The 23972-nt window shown below is 34.4% G+C and overlaps 1 protein-coding gene across 6 annotated transcripts; it reads left to right on the top strand.

Moving 5' to 3' along the window:
* Positions 1-817: 817 nt before the first annotated feature.
* Positions 818-22377, top strand: ctage5 (CTAGE family, member 5). 6 transcript variants are annotated; one of them, XM_051133057.1, is made up of 30 exons: positions 818-1028; positions 1172-1305; positions 1866-1958; positions 2088-4080; positions 4804-8082; positions 8275-8580; positions 8779-8852; positions 10842-10973; positions 11061-11082; positions 11176-11264; positions 11355-11426; positions 11552-11662; positions 11775-11846; positions 11943-12047; positions 12164-12286; positions 12874-12979; positions 13093-13139; positions 13336-13426; positions 14314-14452; positions 14566-14667; positions 14825-14885; positions 15440-15475; positions 15573-15640; positions 15737-15807; positions 15895-16023; positions 17485-17610; positions 19241-19360; positions 19689-19741; positions 19818-20010; positions 21620-22377. In XM_051133057.1, the coding sequence occupies exons 1-30, from the start codon at positions 920-922 to the stop codon at positions 21799-21801; spliced, it is 8238 nt and encodes a 2745-aa protein (XP_050989014.1). In that variant the 5' UTR covers positions 818-919; the 3' UTR covers positions 21802-22377. The 6 variants fall into 6 exon arrangements, with proteins under 6 accessions (XP_050989014.1, XP_050989013.1, XP_050989016.1 ...); XM_051133056.1 differs by having other exon boundaries at positions 2088-4763; positions 5448-8082; XM_051133059.1 differs by lacking the exon at positions 4804-8082 and having other exon boundaries at positions 2088-3387.
* The last annotated feature ends 1595 nt before the right edge of the window (positions 22378-23972 follow it).

Genomic DNA, 23972 nt, shown 5'->3' with positions numbered 1-23972 from the left:
ATATAGTTATTCTTGTACTGGAAAAAGCACTCGGATCTGTTATATTCAAGACTGGAATGAAAAAGTTCAAACCTGTATCTTGTTAATCAATTACTGGTATGGAACATAAGCATCTTACACTTTTAAAAATAGAGCTTCTTAATTAGAATCTATGGAACCATGAAGAACCTTTAACATCCATTGGAACTTTTCAACTGCGCCAAAGTTACTTTATAGTGGAAAAAAGGATCTTTAGGTTATTAAGATGTTCTTCACATTAAGTGAAAATGGTTCTTTTAAGAACTGTTCACTGAAAGATTCTTTGGGGAACCAAAGACAGTTCTTCTATGGCCAAACCCCCTTTTGGGACCTTTATTTCACTCGGATCTGTTATATTCAAGACTGGAATGAAAAAGTTCAAACCTGTATCTTGTTAATCAATTACTGGTATGGAACATAAGTATCTTACACTTTTAAAAATAGTGTACTGGAATGAAATATACAGAATATTTTCTGTATTCATATTTTTATGCATTCTAAGTGGCTAGTCGCATAGTTATAATCTAACACAATGATAATGTAATGCTGCTAGTATTTCTTATGCCTAGGTTTACTCATTATAATCTCATGTAAAATCCAAACAATGTAAAAATACTGCTGCTTCATGTTGTCTTACATTGTGAAACCTTATCTGTTTGAATGTAGCTTTGGTTCCAATGTGAGTTTGTGATGTGGCGTGTGTTGAGGTTAATGATTTACTGACAGTAACCTCTAATCCAATCTGTGCCTGTCAGACTGTGATCTCCATGGATTGGCTCATTCTGTGACAAGACAGAGGGAATGACATTTCGCCGGGATTTAGCTTCTCTTTCCCTCTGACTATTGGATTGGAAAGGAACTGATCTAATGACATGAAGGGAATTGCTGGATAAATCCAAACATGGCAGCTGTACATGCACTTGTATTGTTTCACATTGTCTTTGGTTTTTTGCACCAGAGTTTGGGTTTGATTTCAGATTACAAACTATGTGGAGACCCCGAATGTGAAAGTAAGATCATTATTTATGCTCATATAATGTAAAAGAAGAGATTAGACTAAAACTATGATTGTATGGATGCATGCAAAATACGTCAATGATGTGATTCATGTGCAAGTTATTGCTTTCTTACCTTTTTTTGTCCGTTTCTTCAGGCATGATAAGTCGGGTGCAAGCACAGAGAGACCATAGTGCTAAAGACTGCCGCTTTCTAAACTTCAAAAAAGGGGATATCATCACTGTTTACTACAAACTCACTGGAAAAAGAAATGATCTCTGGGCAGGAAGTGTGAGTACTCTTTTCTGGTTCTGTCTTGATTAAAAATATGTGACCCTGGACCACAAAACCAGTTGTAAGTAGCACGGGTATATTTGTAGCAATAGCCAACAAGGCACTGTATGGGTCAAAATTATAGTTTTTTATGCCAAAAATCATTATAGATCACGTTCCATAAAGATATTTAGTAAATTTTCTATCGTAAATATATCAAAACGTAATTTTTGATTAGTAATATGCATTGGTAAGAACTTCATTTGGACAACTTTTTACTCAATATTTTGATTTTTTTGCACCCTCAGATTCCATATTTTCAAATAGTTGTATCTCAGCCAAATATTGTCCTTATCTACAAACGATACATCAATGGAAAGCTTATATTTAGCTTTCAGATGATGTATACATCTCAATTTTTAAAAAAATTGACCGTTATGACTGGTTTTGTGGTCCATGGTCACATATGCATGTTTAAATTAATAAAGCAAGAAAAACCATTACTATAAAACAAGAAAAACCATTACTATTATTTGTTAATTTGTTTAATCATGTTCAGAATATTTTGCATTTTTCAGATGGAAAAGCTGTCTGGATTGTTCCCAAAGGATGCCATCAAAATTGATCAACTGTTTATTGATGAGAAAAAGGAAATCCAGGTGCCGACCCAGGTAATGTACATTTTAAAAAATTAGGTTTTTTAATGTACTTTAAAAAACAAATGTTTTTAGATGACCTAAAAAATGTGAAAAGTGTCTACCAAGAACATAAATATTAATCAGTGCAAATTCTCTCCTCAGGAGTATGACTTCATCTGCTTTGATGAAAAAGGTTTGGTGATTGAGCATAGCACTGAATTTGAGGATCTGGAAGATTTGTCACAAGAAACACAAGAAACCGATCTCAATGAAGTCCGAGATAAACCTACTGAAACAGAAGAGCGTGAACCCAGCCAGAATTCTGTTCAAGATGTTTCTGATCAAAACACCCCAGAGACAACAGAAACAGGTGGGTCTTCTTGGATAGGCTCTGCTGTTAATGGATGGTTTGGCAGGAATGAACAAAGCAATGATGAACCACAGGATGAGAGCAGTGAAGAATCCTTCAAAAGCAGGAAAATAGTCATGGATATTGAGGAGAACCTCATGGAAGAGAAGACAAACTCTGGAACTTTTGGCTGGATCAGTGGTGAACTCACCAATGCTTTTGGGTTTGGAAACAAGGAGCTAAAAACTGATGCTCAGGACAATATTGAGAACCCAACAAATGATGAAGATACCTCATCTCAGCAGTCTAGCTCTTGGATGAGCATGGGTAGAGATGTCTTGGGCTTTAGTGAAGAAAACACTGATGCTGCAACTAAACCTGAAGCTGAGAAAGAAGATGAAAACACAAACATGGAGGACCAGAGCACTTTGAACCCCAGTCAGAACATGGATGTGGCTGACAACATACAGGGAGATGAAAACACCCCAGATGACATTGCAGAAAATAATGACAGTTCCTTGGACGACAGGATAACAGAAAATGAAAAAGAAGAGAAACAGGCAGGGTGGTATGGAAATATGTACAACAGAATTACAAACCTTTACAAAGAAGATAATGAAGGCAAAGCAAGTGTGTCAGAAAACCCTGCATCTGCTACCAGTACTGAGGACAAAACCAAAGAGTCAGAATCAAGTTCACAGTCCATATTTTCAGTCAGTGGCCTGAAATCAATGCTTAAGCTTCCTTTTCAGGAAGATACGGTAGTAACGAAAGATGAGGAAAAGACAGAAAAGGAGGAAGATACACGTAAAGAAGAGATACAACATAATAATATGGATCAAGAAGAAGAAATGCTGATTGATATTGATGAACAGGACTCGAACCAAATAGACACTGATGTACTTGCATCTGATGATGTCAAACAACTGGACGAAGAATCTAATATGACAGAAGACAGCACAGATTCACAAATTCTTGAGGAAAATTCAGCAGATAATTTAAATGAAGAAGTTAAAAGTGAAAACAAAGCAGATTTTTTTGAGGAAAAGGTGGAGCAAGATGCGAAAGATGTGCAAAGTGATGAGGAAAAGACAGGAAAGGAAGAAGATCCAGGTAAGAAAGACTTTGATGAGGAACAAGAAGATAAAATGTTGACTGATTCTGATGAACAGGAATCAAACCAAATAGACATTGACATACTAAATGTAACTCAGTCGCTGTCTGATAAAACAATGACTTTGCAAGATAGCATTGCATCTGATAGCACTGAACAACTAGATGTAGAATCTAATATGATGGAAGAAAGCATAGATTCACAAATCCTTGAAAAAAAGTCTGTAGATAATATAAATGAAGAAGTTAAATGTGAAAGCAATGCTGATTTTCTTGAGGGAAAGGTGGAACAAGATACGAGAGATGTGCAAAGTGAGGAAAAGACAGTAAAGGAAGAAGATCCAAGGAAGGAATATCTTGACGAGGAAAAAAATAATAACAAGGATCAAGAAGAAAAAATGTTGATTGATATTCATGAGCAGGACTCAAACACAATAGACACTGACGTATTTAGTGAAACTCAGTCGCTGTCTTTAAAGGAAAGCACTGCATCTGATAGCACTGAACAACTAGATGTAGAATCTAATATGACAGAAGACAGCACAGATTCACAAACCCTTGAAATCAAGTCAGCAGATCATTTATATGAAGAAGTTAAAAGTGAAAACAATGCTGATTTTATTGAGGAAAATATGGATCAAGATATGAGAGATGTGCAAAGTGAGGAAAAATCAGGAAAGGAAGAAGATCCAGGTAAGGAAGATTTTGACAAGGAACAAAATAATCACAAGGATCAAGAAGAAAAAATGTTGGTTGATATTCGTGAGCAGGACTCAAATGCAATAGACACTGATGTATTTCGTGAAACTCAGATGCAGTCTGATAAAACAATGACTTTAAAAGATAGCATTGCATCTGATAGCACTGAACAACTAGTTGTAGAATCTAATATGATGGAAGACAGCACAGATTCACAAACCACTGAAATCAAGTCAGCAGATAATTTATATGAAGTTAAAAGTGAAAACAATGCTGATTTTATTGAGGAAAATATGGATCAAGATACGAGAAATGTGCAAAAGGAGGAAAAGACAGGAAAGCAAGAAGATCTAGTTAAGGAAGACTTTCATGAGGAACAAAATAATTTCAAGGATCAAGAAGAAAAAATGTTGATTGATATTAATGAGAAAGTCTCAAACCCAATAGACACTGGCATAGTAAGTGAAACTCAGTCGCTGTCTGATAAAACAATGACTTTAAAGGAAAACATTGCATCTGATAGCACTGAACAACTAGGTGTAGAATCTAATATTAAAGAAAACAGCATAGATTCACAAATCCTTGAAATCAAGTCGGCAGATATTTTAAATGAAGAAGTTAAAAGTGAAAACAATGCTGATTTTATTGAGGGAAAGATGGATCAAGATACGAGAGATGTGCAAAGTGAGGAAAAATCAGAAAAGGATGAAGATCCAGGTAAGGAAGATTTTGATGAGGAACAAAATAATCACAAGGATCAAGAAGAAAAAACGTTGGTTGATATTCGTGAGCAGGACTCAAACACAATAGACACTGATGTATTTAGTGAAACTCTGATACAGTCTGATAAAACATTGACTTTAAAAGAAAGCATTGCATCTGATAGCACTGAACAACTAGATGTAGAATCTAGTATGACAGAAAACAGCACAGATTCACTAATCCTTGATATCAAGTCTGATTTTATTGAGGAAAATATGGATCAAGATACAAGAGATGTGCAAAATGAGGAGAAGACAGGAACGCAAGAAGATCCAGTTAAGGAAGACTTTGAAGAGGAACAAAATACTTTCAAGGATCAAGAAGAAAAAATGTTGATTGATATTAATGAGAAAGTCTCAAACCCAACAGACACTGACGTACTAAGTGAAACTCAGTCGCTGTCTGATAACACAGTGACTTTAAAAGAAACCATTGCATCTGATAGCACTGAACAACTAGATGTAGAATCTAATATGAAAGAGAACAGCATAGATTCACAAATCCTTGACAAAAAGTCTGCAGATAATTTAAGTGAAGAAGTTAAAAGTGAAAACAATGCTGATTTCCTTGAGGGAAAGACGGACCAAGATACAAGAGAGGTGCAAAGTGAGGAAAAGACAGGAAAGCAAGAAGATCCAGTTAAGGAACACTTTGATGAGGAACAAAATAATTTTAGGGATCAAGAAGAAAAAATGTTGATTGATATTAATGAGAAAGTCTCAAACCCAATAGACACTGATGTACTAAGTAAAACTCAGTCGCTGTCTGATAAAACAATCACTTTAAATGAAAACATTGCATCTGATAGCACTGAACAACTATATGTAGAATCTAATATGAAAGAAAACAGCATAGATTCACAAATCCTTGATAAAAAGTCTGCAGATAATTTAAGTGAAGAAGTTAAAAGTGAAAACAATGCTGATTTCCTTGAGGGAAAGATGGACCAAGATACAAGAGAGGTGCAAAGTGAGGAAAAGACAGGAAAGCAAGAAGATCCAGTCAAGGAAGACTTTGATGAGGAACAAAATAATTTCAAGGATCAAGAAGTAAAAATGTTGATTGATATTAATGAGAAAGTCTCAAACCCAATAGACACTGACGTACTAAGTGAAACTCAGTCGCTGTCTGATAAAACAATGACTTTGAAGGAAAACACTGCACCTGATAGCACTGAACAACTAGAGGTAGAATTTAATGTGAAGGAAGACAGCACAGATTCACAAATCCTTGAAATCAAGTCAGCAGATAATTTAAATGAAGAAATTAAAATTGAAAACGATGAGGTTTTAGAGGGAGTTGTTGAGCAAGATGCGAAAGATGTGCAAAGTGATGAAGAAAAGACAGGAAAGGAGGTAAATTCAGGTAAGGAGGACTTTCTTGAGCAACAGAATGTGAAAGACGAAGAAATATATGAGTCTGTCAAACAAGAATCAACCACAAAGGATGTTCATCAGGCTTCATCTGATGAAACAATGATTTTAAAAGACAGCGTTGCATCTAATGACATTACAGATATAGATGGCTTTTCTAAAGAATCTAACACCCAACATAGTGATGACGTTACGTCTGCAAATAATACAACTGATGAAGTTATTCAGAGCGAAAACAACTTGACTGATTCAGTTGATGACATTTTAGAAGGCACGTTGACACAAAGTCCATCTGATCAAGCCAATTTAGATACTATCAAACAGCAAGAAAATTATTCTAATGAAATTAGCACAGATCCTGTAACTGGTGAGGATACATCTAAACTGTCAGAGTCAGATATTCAGACAGATACTGAGTTACATTATGAAAAAACACAAGAATCAAATGTTGCAGATTTGAACGCTGACTCACATATTGAGAGTGTCAAAACTGATCAAAGCGTAAATGCAGATGTGAATTCTGAACTGACCTTGGATGCATTCTCAGAAAATAATAAAGAAAAACAATTAGCTGAAGGCGACCAAGGTATATTGAAAGAAAATGATGAGTTAGTTTTGAACAGAAATGAGGCACAATTAGATGAAGCATTACCAAACGATATCACATTTCATGAAGAAAAGTTACCAGATTCAGAAGCACATGCAACGCCAATGAGCAATGAGCAAAAATTGGACACAAACATAAATCCCCTTGATGAAAGATCTTCTTATATTCACACTCTTGTAACTAGTGAAGAAACCCTGCATTCAGAGCTTGAGTCAAATTCAGCCCTAAACATCACAGATTATAACTATAATGCCAGGGAATCGCATCATGAATCACTGGTGATAGAAAACTCTAAGGATACTGATTCAGTAGGTAAAAATGACAATGAGGTTGTAGTTCATGAAGAGCAAGAGGAATCAGGAACAGTTTCTGAACCTACAGAGAATTATTTTGAAACAAAAGAGAAAGAGGATGACACACAAATCACAAATGAATCTCTGACACAGGAAACACAAGCAAAAAGCCCATTGCTAAACACATCTGATGGATCTGGTGATTTAAAAGACGGTAGTCACGATCTCAGTTCACTAAAACATGGAGACATTGATAATATTCCTAGCGCCATGACTGAAGACCCAGATGGCTATAGAACTTCCACAGAAACAGAACTGACAAATGATTTCTTCTCAAAGAATGACTCAGTTCAGGACGAAAATATTAATATCATGCATGATCAAACTCAAAGTGCTGAACACAAAGAGGAGACTGACACAGCAAATAATGAGGATCGTCAAACCGATTCAGAAAGTGTCAAGCGAAGGGAGGAAAGTGACACGGGTGCCATCTGGGATCAAAGAGATGATGGTGACACAGCGGTGAAGTTAGAAGATAAGAAAAAACATGGTAATGAAAAACAACCTGGAAACCCTGAAATTCAAGACAAAAATACTGTCAGTCATCCTACAGAAACCTCTACGGAATATGCAAACTTATATCCTTATCTGAGCAAACAGGTTATTGAAGATCTTTTAGATTTATTTGGAGACCAGAAGTTATCATGGCTGGATTCCAAAATGGGAAACACAAATGCAGGTCAAGATAATGATGTCCTTGATGAACTTGATGACATTGAACAGCTGTTGGAATACTATATGAAGATGAACACAAAATTGGGACGTATTCAACAAGATAATGGTGTTCCTGGCAAGGATAATACTAAAGAATATTCAGCACTACAAAAACTGTTTACCCTCTTATCTTCTCTAAGAAAGAAATACTCACCAGTGATAACAGATAACAGTGTAGAAAGCCCAGGTACTGATGATTCGCAATGATCACTTTCGAAAATAATAAGAGCATGACAGATAATGAATTTCATAATTATGGTGAATAAAACTTGCATATGTGATTGATGGGAAATCTAGGTTTTGTGATCTTGCTTTTTGAGTGATGATGCTGTAAAAGTTGCCTATAATTTTCTATAATGTTCCCTCTCTTTCCTCACAGGGGTCAGAGAAGATGACTGCATTCATGAAGCATGTCTTGATGTGAATAAGAATACACAACAGATGATCTCCACAACAGAGGTTGAAAACAATCAAGTTTCTGGAGACACATCTGTCTTGGGCAATCCTCAAAATGAGCCAGTCTTTGAAGAAAAGGACCTTTCGGGAATCACAGATAATGTGGAGGATGTTCACACTGATGAGCAGGAAATAAGAAAGCATGAGGATTGGGCATCTTCTGAAACCAAGAAAACTACTTTCCAAAACGATGGTCTTATCTCTGAGGAGCATATTGAAGCACTGAACGGTAATCACATTTTTGTACTTAAAATTATATATTTTAAAAGGAATAGTTTATATTAAAAATAAAATTCTGTCATCATTTACTCATCCTCTTGTTGGTCCAAACCCACTGTGTGAAAATTACATGTTGAGGGGTGACATTTCACACATTATATATTCATCGTAAATTGTAAAAACTTGTGTTTTTTGTTCTTTTTGACAGGTTTAAGGCAATTTTATCAGATGGCAGTTTTTGTTGAAGTCACAATTAATGAAATTGCATCTATAGTAGACAAGGTGAGTCTTTCATGTTGGAAAATAGCACTGTATGTCATATTTTTGAATTAAAACATTGATTTGATAATCAATTAATTGTAGTAAATTACTAAATTATTATTTTTTACTATTGACCTTTTTTGTTTATTTTATATTTATTTTTTAGAAAATTACATTTAAATCTGTGTTTTTACCTGTTTGTAATTCTAAAGTACATATTTCCCAAATTTTACCCGGAAAATAAAATGATTTATATAATATTTAAACTCCTGAGGATGACAGTCAACATTTTCTGAAGCCACTTCAGATTAATTAATTCAAAATAAATTTATGTTTAGTGTTTCATGTAACCACTTTATATTCAAAATAAATTTAAAAGTGTTTCATGTAATATTTTATACCCTATTCAAGGAAACTGTAAATGACAATAGTCTATTTTCTGTCTTGACATTTCGCCAAAAAGTGTCATATTTTGCACTCAAGCTAAACTGAGGATACTGTAACATGTTTACTGTCTCTACAACTAAATAGCCTATAAACCTGCTAAGTAGGTAATAAATAAATATTAATGTAGACACAAAGGTAACTTAAAGTAGTAATTTTGAGTTGAATCCAGACTGAAGCTGCTCAGCCGGTCTCAGTGACTTTTGTATGTATATATATATTTAACTGACACACCCACTAATGAAACATACTTACCCACATTTTAAACTATGACGTTTCAAAACTAGCTCATGACAAATATTTTTGGGTTTATGCTTACTATCGATACGTCTGTCTCTTTAAAACTCGAACGGAACGTTGTGGCATTCAGCAATTGGTGACGTGTGGAAGAAACCATGATCTATGTAGGGGTGTTACATTTTGTGAATTTTACATTTTCGCATAAAATCAAAACATTATTTCTTTATATAACAAAACACATATTTTTGATATTTTAAAAAAATATTAAAAACAAATATCACTAATGTTCGGTTTAAACTTTTGAGACACAAAATGCTACGTTTCACAAATCCTCCCTAAAACACAAGAGTGCGCTCTTCCTCTCAGCGCAGTGCGCACTAGCAGTCAGAGTAGAGCAGCATCCGGCACCATGGCATAACAACAGATAAATTAACAGATTACAGATTATAGAGTAACTTAGTTTGAATATAATCATGGCAGACGAGTTTAAAGCCGAGTCGGTCGTCACAGAGGCGACTGACATGAAAGGAGCAGCGAAGATTTACTACACACTCGCCGTGGAGAAAATCAAAGATGTATGTGGCATAGTCTGTATGATGAAACAGCGTTAGTGTGTATGGCAGCTGTCAGCAGGTGTCATAAATATTTATATTAAGTTATCCATCATAGCACACATAATTGACTCTAGTGCAGTATTTACTAGTGTTTACTTAGATGTGTACTGCGTAAACTGGTTTGTATGAAAACATAGCTTGTTAGCATTGAAGCATCTGGTACATGTTGCTTATTTCATCTTATATTACTATTGATTTGGGTGATTGTATTAAATTTATTGATTTATAGATCTACAATTACTCTAGATGCCCTTTACTGACCTTGTTTACCAGTTTATGACGGTTTAGCTTTAGTTTATTGAGAGGTGTAGTGTGTTTTGTCTTTTTTATCTTACACTGGCATTGGTTCTGGTCATTTATTGTAGATCAGTGGCAAAGAAGGATGTCTGAGATTGTATTTTTATATATATTTTTTTAAAACACTTTTTGGTAGAAACCTGTATACATTTTATTTTAATAGTTTTGACTTTTTGACTGTAAAAATGACAGGTTATGCAACAGTAAAGTAAAAAGAGCTAAAACATTTGAACTAAAACGTGATATAACTGATTATTATTATTACTACTACATTTAAGAAATAATAATGAACGTTTATGTGAATCTACTAAAAATTGTGTCTGTGTGTGATAATATGAAAGCTTGTACAGTTGTTTAATTTATACTTCTCTTTTTCTTGAGACTTCATTATAATCGTTTAACTTTTGTGTCTTAGGTTGTGTCATCACTTCCTGATGATATCCGGCCTGGTCCTGACTTATATGGACTGCCATGGGAAGCTGTGGTTTTCACTGGATTTTTAGGTTTACTCACACTGCTTCTGTTCAGCTGCAGGTTCATTCATTCTGTAAGTCATGCATTACTGCGACACAAAAATGCACACTTTTATAATCTTCATCATTTCACTAAATGTTTTTTTTGTTTTGTTCTGCAGATCAAAAGTCGACTATATGCAAGTGAGTGATTTTTTCCAACCTATTCTCATTATCTATTTTAACTGATCCCTACTGTCAGCTCTCAACTGATCTTGTCTGTTGATTTGTTTGCAGGTAAAGAGAAGCAAATGGCGCAGAAAGTGGCTGAACTGCTTGATGAAAAGTGCAAAGTGCTGGAGACATTCAGTGAGGTTAAACAGAAGGTGAGAAGTGCTATTATATGCTCTAAACACTTAATACACATCCATGCTTGTATAAATGAACCTCTAAACAATTTCTGTCTGTCTCAATAGTTTGACAAACTAGAGTCCACACTACAGAACAATGGCATGTCTGCACAAGCTGCAGAAAAAGACAGTTTAGAGGTAAAAATGGTCATTATGATCTTAAATCTTCCTGTAAAAACATGCAGTTACTTAGCTTACTAATGTTTATAAAATGTGTCTTCTTTAACTACTTCACCAATTACCTGATCTTATACTACCCTTAGGTGGCGTCACAGAAGCTTGAACAATCAAATGCACAAATGAAAAAGGAAATAGAGAGGCTGCAAGAAGAGCTGTCCCAACAAAACAAAGCAAGAAAACAGCAAGAGGATCAGGTAATGTTTTATACACATAGACTCACTTTACATATCCAAACTGCCTAGTTCATGCTTGATGCCCTTTATGTTGTCTACATCTGTCCTAATAGCTGTTATATCTATTTTACAGCTTGCTGAACTCGAGCAGATTTTAAGAAATTTAGAAGAGGAAGCTAAAGAACGAAAGTCTCAGTTAGAACAGGTATTGATTATGCATATGATGCATGTATCAATCAGATTTTCTTTTAAAACACCACAGTTTGTAATTCTATAACGTTACATGTTTCTTCATCTGCAGGACAACACAACACTGAAGATCCATGAGATCAACACAGAGCGACTGCAGAAAAACCTGCAGGCGGCCAAAGAAGAGCATGCAATGCTGCTTGAGAGTAAAGCACAGGTGAGATCAGTGTCAGTGTGTTTAGTTTAGAGAAGATGAATGGATCAATAAAATCACTGTAATGAAAACCATACATACATTTAACATGAGTACCAATGTGTTCATCACTCATACAGCTGGTGCAGGAAGCAGAGGACTGGGGTGAACGTCTCGGTGAGCTGGAGGAAGAGATGAAAATGTGTGAAAGGTCTCATACTGGCATGCTGGAGGACTGTGCTAATAAAGATGATCGCATCAAGGTAAAAACACAATGACACCAGATTCAGAAAATATAAAACTTATTTTTTCAGTATCTGATATATATATAATGTGTGTGTGTGTGTGACCCTGGACCACAAAACCAGTCATAAGGGTCAATTTTTTGAAATTTAGATTTATACATCATATGAAAGCTGAATAAATAAGATAAGACAATATTTGGTCGAGATGCAACTATCTGAAAGTCTGGAATCTGAGGGTGCCAAAAATTCTATATATTGAGAAAATCGCCCTTAAAGTTGTTCAAATGAAATTCTTAGCAATGCATATTACTAATCAAAATTTTTTTGATATATTTAAAGTAGGAAATTTACAAAATATCTTAATGGAACATGATCTTTACTTAATATCCTCATGATTTTTGGCATAAAAAAACAATAATTTTGACCCATACAATGTATTTTTGGCAATTTCTACAAATGGTCTAGGGTCACACACACACATTTTTTAAATGTTCAATTCTTAAACTTTTCTCAAAGTTTTTTGAAAACAGGAAACTGTGTGGAGCATGGTAAAACTGCATTTCTAAAAACCTCTTTCTTATTCTTTTTTTCTTTTCTTATTTCAGTCACTGACTGAGTGCCTTTTGAAGATGCGAGATTGGGATTCGGAGGACGAGAGCTGCGTTGATGGCAGCACTAATACAGCTGGAGCTGAGAATGGAGACAGTTCAGGTTCAAACTCTTGTGGTTCATTTGGGAATATAGTTTGATTGGATTTGAAGTCAGGTCTTGGAAGTATCATCTCATGCGTTTTTTTTTTTTTTTTTTTTTTTTTGTGCTTGCAGATTTCCGTCAAAAGCAAAAAGTACAGAAACTTATCGAAGCAGCCAAGGTATTCCGATTCAAATCTGAAACCTAGTGAAACACCTAGGTACCACATATGACTGCCAAACATGCTGTCAAGTATGGCAGCTCACCAGGGTTTAAAACACAACCCTTATGTGTCAGATTAAATAAATAACATCTGTCTAGTTCCAGAATATGCAGATATGATGCTATAGATAAGTTTGTTTTTCTCTTTGTCACAGATGAGTGCAGACTTGAAGTCCATGGAGGAGGACAAGAACAGAGTGTTCGCCAAACTCGCAGATGAAATTAAAGCCAAAGAAGATCTCCAAGGTAAAACTTTGGTTCCACTACAGTTGAAACAGCTGCTGATGCATGAACCTTTTAATTCGATATATTATTGTTTTGATTGATTGTGGAAAGACTATAGTTATGTTTCCATCACCCTGTTTTATGTGCATTTTGAAGTATCAGTTTTTATACTCGCCTGTGGTTTTTGACTTGTGCGAAAAACTAAAAGCAAATAATAGGAAATGGAAAAACATTTGCTGAATAAATTCACCCATGCACATCAAAAAAGCATGTCTTTTGCACGATGGGACAGCATAACCTGACAAACCAGCAAACCAAGGCTGTTGCACAGCCTCTGAAATGTTGTTATGGTCATTCTGAAATGCCTGAGCAAAGTCTGTCATCAAAGGATTTCTGTCAAATTGCCTCCCAGAACTGTCTGACATCAACCTCTGAAAGTAATGGCCGCATTTATTGTTTCGTGTGGTCACTCTGAGGCACAAGTAATTTAATATATATGAAAATTATTATATTCAGTGGCTTCTCCTACATTTCTTAGTAATATTTAGTGCCAGTTTATCAGGAAGTGACGATTTTGTTCTTTTGACTCGATACGGTGCTTATTTGCAAATGTTTTATGTGATATTCAACTTTAGATGAAAACCTAGCTAATGTGACCTGTTCATCTATTGTGGAAATCTTTAGGCACCTTATAATTTTATTTTCAATTGATTTATATTCTTATCTTGCTGAATTAATCATAACATCACAACATATTTGTGTTCCTACAAGACTTTCTAGGAAAACACCTCCTATGCAAATATTATGAGTAATAAAAGAGGATCTGATTTGCTTTGGCCTGATTATATCAAACATGACCATTCAGACTGTAAATGAAGACTTGTTTTCTTGTTTCTCTGTATCCTCAGAGGGGATCAAACAGCTTGAGGAGCAGAAGGAGGTGTTGGAATCCGAGAGTGCCAACTATGCTAGTGAAAGCCAGAAACTCCAGCAGAAACTCCAGATCATGACAGAGATGTACCAGGAGAATGAACTCAAACTACACAGGTTTAAACCGTGGATAATCTACATCTTTCACTCATTGTATTTTGCTGTGTCTTTTTATTGAAAATTCAAGTACTAAAGCGAATAATTCAATTATTTCTTTGGATTCTTGTCAGGATGTTAACAGTAGAAGAGAAGGAGCGCTTACAAAAGGAGGAGAAGCTCAACAAGGCAGGCAAAAAGATCAGTCTTGCTGCAGAGGAGCTCAACACTTACAGGTCAGAGCACATATGAGGAAGTTGAGTTAAGTGTGATATAGTATGTGATAAAAATCAAAGGAAATGTGCTTTGAGAAGTGCAGGAAACATGATGCAAGATGAACGTTCACCAAAACAGGAAGTTTACATTGTAGTCTCTTTCACTTTGTTTATATAGACAACGAGCCAAAGACCTAGAGGAAGAACTGGAACGGACTTCACAGGCCTACAAGAATCAGGTGACACTCTAGTAATGCTATATAGAGTTACAACATCTCTACATGATTTATATTGATGAAAGTTCTTCAGTAACACGTGCAAATGAAACCTACTCTGAATGTGATGTTTATTATGGCTTATTATTATTTTTATACCATATTTACTCAAAATACTCTCATATAAACCACAAAATATGCATTTTAAATTGATGAAATTGTTTGAACTGACATTAGGGGGAGACATTATACATCCTTAATCATAGACCCATGTGACTGATAGGAAGATGTATAATTCATAAATAATTACTATTAATAATTAATAAAAAAAGCATTTTTGTAAGTACCACAAATAAGACTTCTGTATGACAAGGATCTATAATAAATAAAATTATATTAAAATAAAAGAAATACATAATTTGTATACAAATGTATTATGTGAATTATTCTTTTAACACCAAATTATTTATTTACCACCACAAATGAGAGTGGAATCTCTCAAATACTGATGATACATCAGTTAATTATTTTTATATATGAATATTTATTATAATATATATATTTTTTTTTTCTACCAGATTGTTTCTCATGAGAAAAAGGCTCATGATAACTGGGTAAGTTGTTTTCAGATCACTTATGTTTGATCCACACCAGTCTTTAGTAGCTGTTATTCAGATATTATTTTTATACTGTTTCTATTGTCTGTTATAGCTAGCTGCAAGAGCAGCGGATCGAGACCTGGCTGATGTCAAGAGAGAAAACGCTCATCTCCGCCAGAGGTGGGATTGACTAGAGAGGATTCTACTACAGTGTTATAGTTTGTATACAGCAGAAGCTGTATTTATCTATACATATTAATGCATTTACAATTTCAGGCTGACTGATTCTCAATTCAAGTTTGAGATTCTTGAAAAGGATGTACGAGAGGGCAGACCTTTATTTAGAGGTTAGATACTCTCCATTTCCCTTTAGCTAGTACATGTCTATGTTTAAAATATTAACTTTGACATTTTTGCATTTTATCATCTCACAGGTGAAAGATCTCCATATGGACCCTCTCCTCTTAGCCGACCATCTTCAGAAACGCGAGCCTTCCTGTCTCCTCCTACACTAATGGACGGACCCCCTCGACTCTCACCGCAGTTTATGGGTCCAGGCAGAGGTGATTTACACACATCCCTCTCTTTTTAAATTTGGGAAATTTAAAAAAAGAGGGTGGTGTCTTAAGTTTAGCATGGCTATCTAGCAATATTTTGTGTGTTTGTGTATCACATGCATGAATTCTGTTCAGTTCCCATGAGATATAATTCATGTTTACATTAGGGGTGTAACAGGTTTGATTTCTCACAGTTTGGTTTGCGACACAGTTTCAGCATGGTTTGGTAAATACTTAGGATAGTATATACCTATATATTACTGTAAAAGTTTAGGGTCACTAAGTAATCCTTAAATACTTTATTTGAACTGATTATTATTGCCTCATTGGTAACATATGTATTTTAAAGGGGCCATCGGATGCCCATTTTCCACAAGCTGATATGATTCTTTAGGGTCTTAATGAAAAGTCTATAATATACTTTGGTTAAAAATTCTCAATGGTTGTGTAAAATAACACCCTTTTTATCTTGCCAAAATCAGCTCTGCAAAAATCATCCTATTCTGGTTGAGGCTTCTTTAAATGCAAATGAGCTCTGCTCACCCCGCCCTTCTCTTCTCTCTCTGGAGTGACGAGCCTGTTTACTTTAGCTGCATTTAGCTGCTAAACTTGCTAACTAGCACATTATTAGGAAAGGCGATCGCAAATATTCATAAAAAAACCCTTGTACTCACTTCTGCTGTAAGTGAAGCTGGATCATGAATGATTTACGCGAACATAGACGGATATATGTAGAATCGGGAGGTGCATTCCCTTCACAAATAAATGTAATCTACTGCATCTTCAGCAGCTCAGATGTCGGGAGTAAATGACGACCACTATGTTCATTATTACATCCAGCAACACAACACCTCAATCGCTCAATTCTTGTCTAACTTACATCCCTGCTCCGGCATCAAAACAATGGAGGTCTGACTGTGACAGCTGATCTGAGGTCAGACACTCATGTCAATTAACTATCGTGGGAGTGGCCTCTGTCGGTGTGACTCCACAAATACAGGCAGCTGAGAATGGCTCGATTTGAAAAAGGGGATATTATTTTTGCAGATTAATTAAAAAACACTGCATGGATTTTTATCATGATAGGGTAGATTTGTACATGCAAGTAAATTTCATTTAGGTCTGTTATTATCACAAAAAAAATGAATATAATTATCCAATTACTTGTTTAATCATCAGAATAATCGACCGGTTAGTCGATTTCCAAAATAATCATTTGTGACAGCCCTACTTGCAAGATGTACTATTACCATTTTTTCATTTTTAAATGATTACTGAACTGTGGGTAGCAAACCATTCTTCACATTTGCATTTAGATGAGTCTTTTTGTGTTTCATTACCCTCGTTAATATTTTGTTGGTTGTCTCCCTTTCCTCCCTTTTCCATTCTTAATTTTCCTCAAACATTTTTATGTGCCGTCTCTCTGCACTCATTCATCTTCCTTCACTTTCACTGTCACATAATCAGCATCCCGTGGCATGGTAGAGCCCCCTAGTGGTGGGCCAGACTTTGAGCGGAGTGGCCCTCACTCTGATAGTGGCTCACTGTCTCCCTCCTGGGACAGAGAACGCAGGGGCCCTCCTCCCCCTACAGGTACAGTGATGTTCCCACTGCTGTGGCTGCCCTGTAGCAGGAGGAAATACTTCTCTAGCTCTCAAAGATCAGGAATTATTGATAAAAAATCATGAGCATATTAACATGACTTCCCATTTTTACATATCAATAATTTAGCCAGTCATAGCAGGTATTTTACATGGTCTTGAAGGTACAGTACAGCAAAAAACTCCTGCTTATTTTTAATGATCAGAGAGAGGGAGGAAATGGTGGTGTGAAACTACATTATGATGCAAGAAATGTAAGATAAAATAATATGCTAAAAGCTTTAGGCTTGTTTGCACAATTCAGTATCTGTTTGATATTGATTTATGTATATTAAGTACTAAGCTGTCTTGTGCCTGTAATTTAGCCAACTGTGTAAAGTGAGAGGTGTTACTGAAGCTCAGACTCAGTTATTCAGAGGTGGCTGAGAAGCGCTGACTCAGCCGTACAACTCATTGAAGAGTCACAGAACTGGGCCTTCTTTGTTCTAGACGTTTCTGTGTTTTTGGCCTGTGCATCAAGCTTTGTCCCACTGCCCCCTGCTGCTCCTCACTGTTGGGCTAAATACTGTCAGTTCAGGGGCTGTGGACTAAATGTTCAGCGCAGTGATAAGTTATTTCATTATGAGCCGTGAATAGCACAGAACATCACCTTTTTTTTTTTATGTCATTATCATCATCCCCAATTCAGCAGTGGTTGTTTAACTTGTGTAGTGCATCATTCCCATTACATCCTCTGTGTCCGTGGGCCAATTATTTTTTAAAGTTTAGTTTTGTTTTTATTTGTAATGTAAAAAAAGGGCCTTGAATTTAGCTATAATCGTATGAATTAGTTATATGTGTGATTATATACAGTTGAGGTCAAAAGTTTACATACACCTTGCAGAATCTGCAAAATGTTAATTATTTTACCAAAATAAGAGGGATTATACAAAATGCTTGTTATTTTTATTTAGTACTGACCTGAATAAGCTATTTCACATAAGACATTTAGTTGATAAGAGAAAATAATAGTTAATTTATAAAAAAAAGACGCTGTTCAAAAGTTTACATACACTTTTTGTTTAGTGATAGTTGTTCTATAGTTTAGTCTATTGTTTGTTCTGAACAGTTAAACTGCCCACTGTTCTTCAGAAAAATCCTTCAGATCCATGTTTGAACCTTCTGTAATAGTTGCATACAAGTCCCTCAGTTGTCCTCAGTGTGAAAAGATGGATCTCAAAATCATAGTCATAGTTTGAAAGCGTTCAAATACACAAAAATGCTGAAAAAACAAAGAATTTGTGGGACCTGAAGGATTTTTCTGAAGGTTTTTAATTCTAATAAATTACACATTTTCCAGAAGTTTAGAATATTACAATATTGAGAAGAATAATTACAAATAATTTTTCTGATCCCATATAAAATGTTCAAAAGGTTTTAAATTCTTTTTTTATTTACTTTTAAAAATGTTATTTTGTTTTTATTTGTAATAAAATGTTTAAAAGGCTTGAGTTTATTTATAATAAAGAAATGTATATAAAAATGTAATATTACTTTTATAATCTTGATTAAAGAGATATCTTAATAAATGTATAATATATGGATCTTAATTTTATTTTATTTTTTTTATGTGTTTATGAAAGGTCACCCTCTCCCAGATCCAGGTTTGCCCTTTAAGAGGCCTCCTCCAGGTCCGTATCCTATGGGTCCTTTGCCTCCTAGACCTCCACTTCCTCCTGAGCCATACTTTGCTGACAAATCAGGTGAGTCTCTCCATATGACCTCCTCTTTGACCTCTCCTCTGCTTCTCTTAAAGGTCATTTGTACATGTGGAATTATAAATAGGACATAAGACTCACAAATACAAGCCTAATAGTAACTGAATAACTGAGGTACATATTCTCATAGTAAATGGAGCAACATAATGTGTGGCAGAAACTCCCTGCTAATCTAGCTCATGTAATAGCATTACCAAGGCATGAATGAGCGCTCTTTTCAGGAATCCTCTAGAATTAAATTAAAATGAAAATGTGAGAGTGGGAGTTTGGCTCAGAGATCCTAAGAGTATTTTTCCCTCTCTTTTTTCCCCAGATTCATCATTTCTAAGAAACAGTTCATCCATCAGTGAGAATGAGAGCAGAGAAGTGAGTAAACGTTGGATTGATGAGAAAAATGTGCAGTTTTTGTACATGAGCATAACTGGAATGTGTCTTCTCACAGGGTCCTCACTCAATGCCTGGTGACATGAGATTGCCCCCTGATCCAGATTCAAGAATGGGGCCTCCTCCTGGTCCCCGGTTAATGGGAATGCCCCCACTGATGGACCCCAGGGACCCACACTTCCCACCCAGGGGCCCATATGGACCTCCGGAGTTCTTTCCCCCTCGTGGGCCTGGTGGTCCCCCCATAGGCAGTAAGTTAACTCTTTCCACTTGAAATGTGCATTTGAAGCACATTTAACTTCTACAATGTGACTTTTTCACAGATAAAAAGCATATTTATTGGGACATGATTAAGAGAAATTTATTCAGTGATACATTAATATTTATTAATATATACAATATATATTTATTCAGTGATACAATAATTGTTATGTATTTAAATTATTATTTATTATTATTATACCAGGTTTGCCATTTGATTTATTACAAGTTAGGACTCAGATAATTTTTATATTATTTTTTTATTTACAAATTTAATTAACACTTGTTGACTTCATGTTTCCCACATGAACTTGGAATTATAACTTCCAGTAATGATGTACAAATATTAAGATGTTGGTCAATATTGATAATAAATGTTTTTGCTAATTAAAATCATGTTTAGTGTAAAATTATTTAGGTAAAGACTTTATTTTGTGATTTATTATATCATATAATTTATAATTATGAATATCATTACACATTATCTAATGTATCATTGTTGTTGTTATTATTATTGTTGTTATTACACATTTAATTTTTCCATTTGATTAATCACAAGATTCGCTACTTGGATTTTTATACAAATTTATTAAAGCATTAATTTATTATAATTTAATATAATTTATTATATTAATTATTAATTTCTGTATATGTTTATAGAAATTTTAGGTGGAGTTTTCTGTATGATTATTTGAAACTGAGTCTTATACAAATTGATATTAATATTATTATTAAAATTATTATTACAATTTTTAATTTTTCCTATTTGATTTAATCCAAAATAGGATTTTTTTATTTACAAATTTATTAAAGCATTAAATTATTTATTAAATGAATTATTAATTTCTAGATGTCTATGTCTGTTTTCTGATTATTTAAAACAATGTGTCTTAATACAAATTATTATTAATTATTTATTTTATTATTATTATTATTACAAGTTGTATTTTTTTCCATTTTATTTATTATACTTAATTTTTTATCCATTTGATTTTTTTTTTTTACAAAATATGACTCAGCTATGATTTTTTTTATTTACAAACTTATTAAAGCATTTAAATAATTTCTTAAATGAATTATTAATTTCTGGATATATTTATGTCTGTTTTCTGTCTGATTATTTGAAACAATGTGGTTTAATACAAATGTATTATTATTATTATTATTATTATTATTATTATAAATTTTAATGTTTGCCATATGGTTAATCATAAGATAGAACTCAGCTAATTGCACTTTTATATTTAGAAATACATTAAACGATTTATTAAATGAAATATTAATTTCTAGATATATTTCAAATTTGAGGTAGCATTATTATAATTACATATTTACATTTTTGTCATTTTATTTATATATTTATATTTGCCCCTGATTTTATATAAAAATGAAAAAAATAAATACATATCTTTTGTTTTTCATTTATTACAAGATAGGACTCAGCTATTTGGATTTTTTTTTTTTTTTTTTTTGAACATTTGTGTTATTTATTAAATTAATTCTTTAATCTATAAATATATCTATGGGAATTTGTTCAGTCTACTTATTTGATACTGTGTCCTAGTACAAATTGATAACCTTTATTACCGTTTCCACTAGTGCGAGGGCCACTTCCCCCGGGAATGTTTCCTAGAGCTCCAATGCCGCTCCCTCAACATATGGGCTATTTACCACCAAGACCTCAATCTGACAGCTTTCCCCCGGGACCGCCACCCAGACCCTCCCCACCCGGCAGCGAGCAGCCCCCCAACCAGTCGCCCTCTCCTCATGATGTCATCTGATCTCCCACGCTCTCTTCCTCTCCGGCAAACTGTTTCCGACTTCCTGTTGTTGTGCTCAGGGGGTGTTTCCTTTGATAAGTAACCGCAGTAGCCTTGTGGTTATCTCTTACTTTTTGTCTTAGCTGAAAGCGCAAGCATGGCAAAGGGTGCAGCACATGCCACTGGTTATAATATTATGAAGAGGAAGTTGATTTCTGTCTTTCAGGTACAGTGTAAGTGTGCAGCCTTTGTGAACCTGTAGGTAAACTGTAAAAAGTCAATGAGACTGCCTTTTAACAGGATTATAGGTGCTCAGGTTTGTCATGTTCTTTTTTTTTTTTTTTTTTTTTTTTTTTTAATTGAAGGTAGTTGATAAAAGGTCCTCATATTTGTCAAACTGTATATATAGAAAGTCTGCTGAGTATATATTGTGAATAGGATGCTGTTGAAACAAGACTTTGGTAACTAACTTGACAAATCCTACAACTCAATCCAGAGAACCGTCCACGTAGCTTATATATTTATAGTTTCCTCTAATAACAACTCATGCCTTAAAAATAGGTGGTCTGATGATATTATGTACATTAATAATAAAGATGTCATTTGAAAAAAACTGCATTCGTTTCATGTTTTCTTGGTGTTAACACTTGAAAATGTCAAAAATAAATAAAATGTGTAATTTCCAGTAGAGATACACAGATGTTAAAATTCTGGTTGATCTTAATAATAGTTTTCATGCTATGCCTGGTAACTGAATAAATTAACAAAAAAATAAATAAATAAATAAAAATGAAAATTAATCGTTTAAGTGTTTTAAATTGAATTTAGGCATCACAAAATGTATTAGGCCCCCAAAATATATGGCGATTTCCACGATTGAAGGAGAACAACAATTTACAAATAATTTACTCACCCCCTTGTCATCCAAGATGTTCATGTCTTTCTGTCTTCAGTCGTAAAGAAATTATGGCTTTTGAGAAAAGCATTTCAGGATTTTTCTCCATATAATGGACTTCATTGGTGCCCCGATTTTGAACTTCCAAAATGCTTTTTAAAATCAGCTTAAAAGGACTCTAAATGGATGAAGAAGGGTCTTATCTAGCAAAACGATCTGTAATTTTAAAAAAAAAATAAAAAATTGTATACTTTTTAAGCACAAAAGCTCGTGTAGCACAGGCTCTGGGATGCGCATCCACGATGCTACAATTAGTAATGGGTCGTTCTTGAACGATTCTTTCATTTTGAACAAATCTTTAATGTGACTCGGAAAGAACAAGTCATCTCGGGGAGTGATTTGTTCAGTCGTGCATGCACAATATCCTATTAGGTTCTGTACTGGAATTAGTTCACCCGTTTCCAGTCTTCGGGTTTTTCCAGAGTCGTTTGTTCATCTTATGGGGCTGTCACGTGATGGACGAACGACTCAAACACGAAAACTTGTCAGATAAGAGGTGAGCTAATCATAGACTAAAGACCCAGGTAAACAATGAATTCATCTTTTCTGTTTCTTACAGTATTATAGTTTTGTTTTGTTTGTAGTGTGATCAACATTTGAGTAAGCAGTAGCTGTATTAGGGAAGTAACACGTAACAATTTTAATTATATTTTGCTAAAATGAACGAAATGACTCAAAAAAAGATTTGTTAATTTTGCTGAACAAGACTCAGAGATCTCGGCTGGGATTGTTTAGAGTCCTTTGAAGCTGCATTTAAACTACATTTTGGAAGTTCAAAATCAAGCCACCAATGTATTCTCCATTATATGGAGAAAAATGTTTTTCTCAAAAACCATAATTTCTTCACGACTGAAGATGGAAAGACATGAACATCTTGGATGACAAGGGGGTGAGTAAATTATTTGTAAATAATTGTTCTGGAAGTTCTTCTCCTTTAAATCCAATATCAGTTAAAACAGTACCAATATATTATGCATACCTGACAAAAAAGTAAATTACATAATTATAAAGTTATGAAATTCTGAATATGTAAAATTGCAGCATGAGAACTATTAATTTGTTTTATGCTGAACGATGACCATTAAGGGACACTTCTAAAAAACTGCCATAACAAAGCAATCAAAAGTACTTGCTTTAAGGACTTTCAAAGTATTAAATGATCTTTGTGAGTAATGTGGTGCTAGGAATTACTTGAGAGAAATGATGTTCATAACAGAGCAATTTTTGAAACATATTT

The sequence above is a fragment of the Labeo rohita genome, chromosome 17 (assembly GCF_022985175.1).
Source record: "Labeo rohita strain BAU-BD-2019 chromosome 17, IGBB_LRoh.1.0, whole genome shotgun sequence".
In the NCBI taxonomy this organism is placed as follows: Eukaryota; Metazoa; Chordata; class Actinopteri; order Cypriniformes; family Cyprinidae; genus Labeo; species Labeo rohita.
Note: the sequence above shows the minus strand (reverse complement) of the source record. Positions and strands in the feature narration are given on the sequence as shown.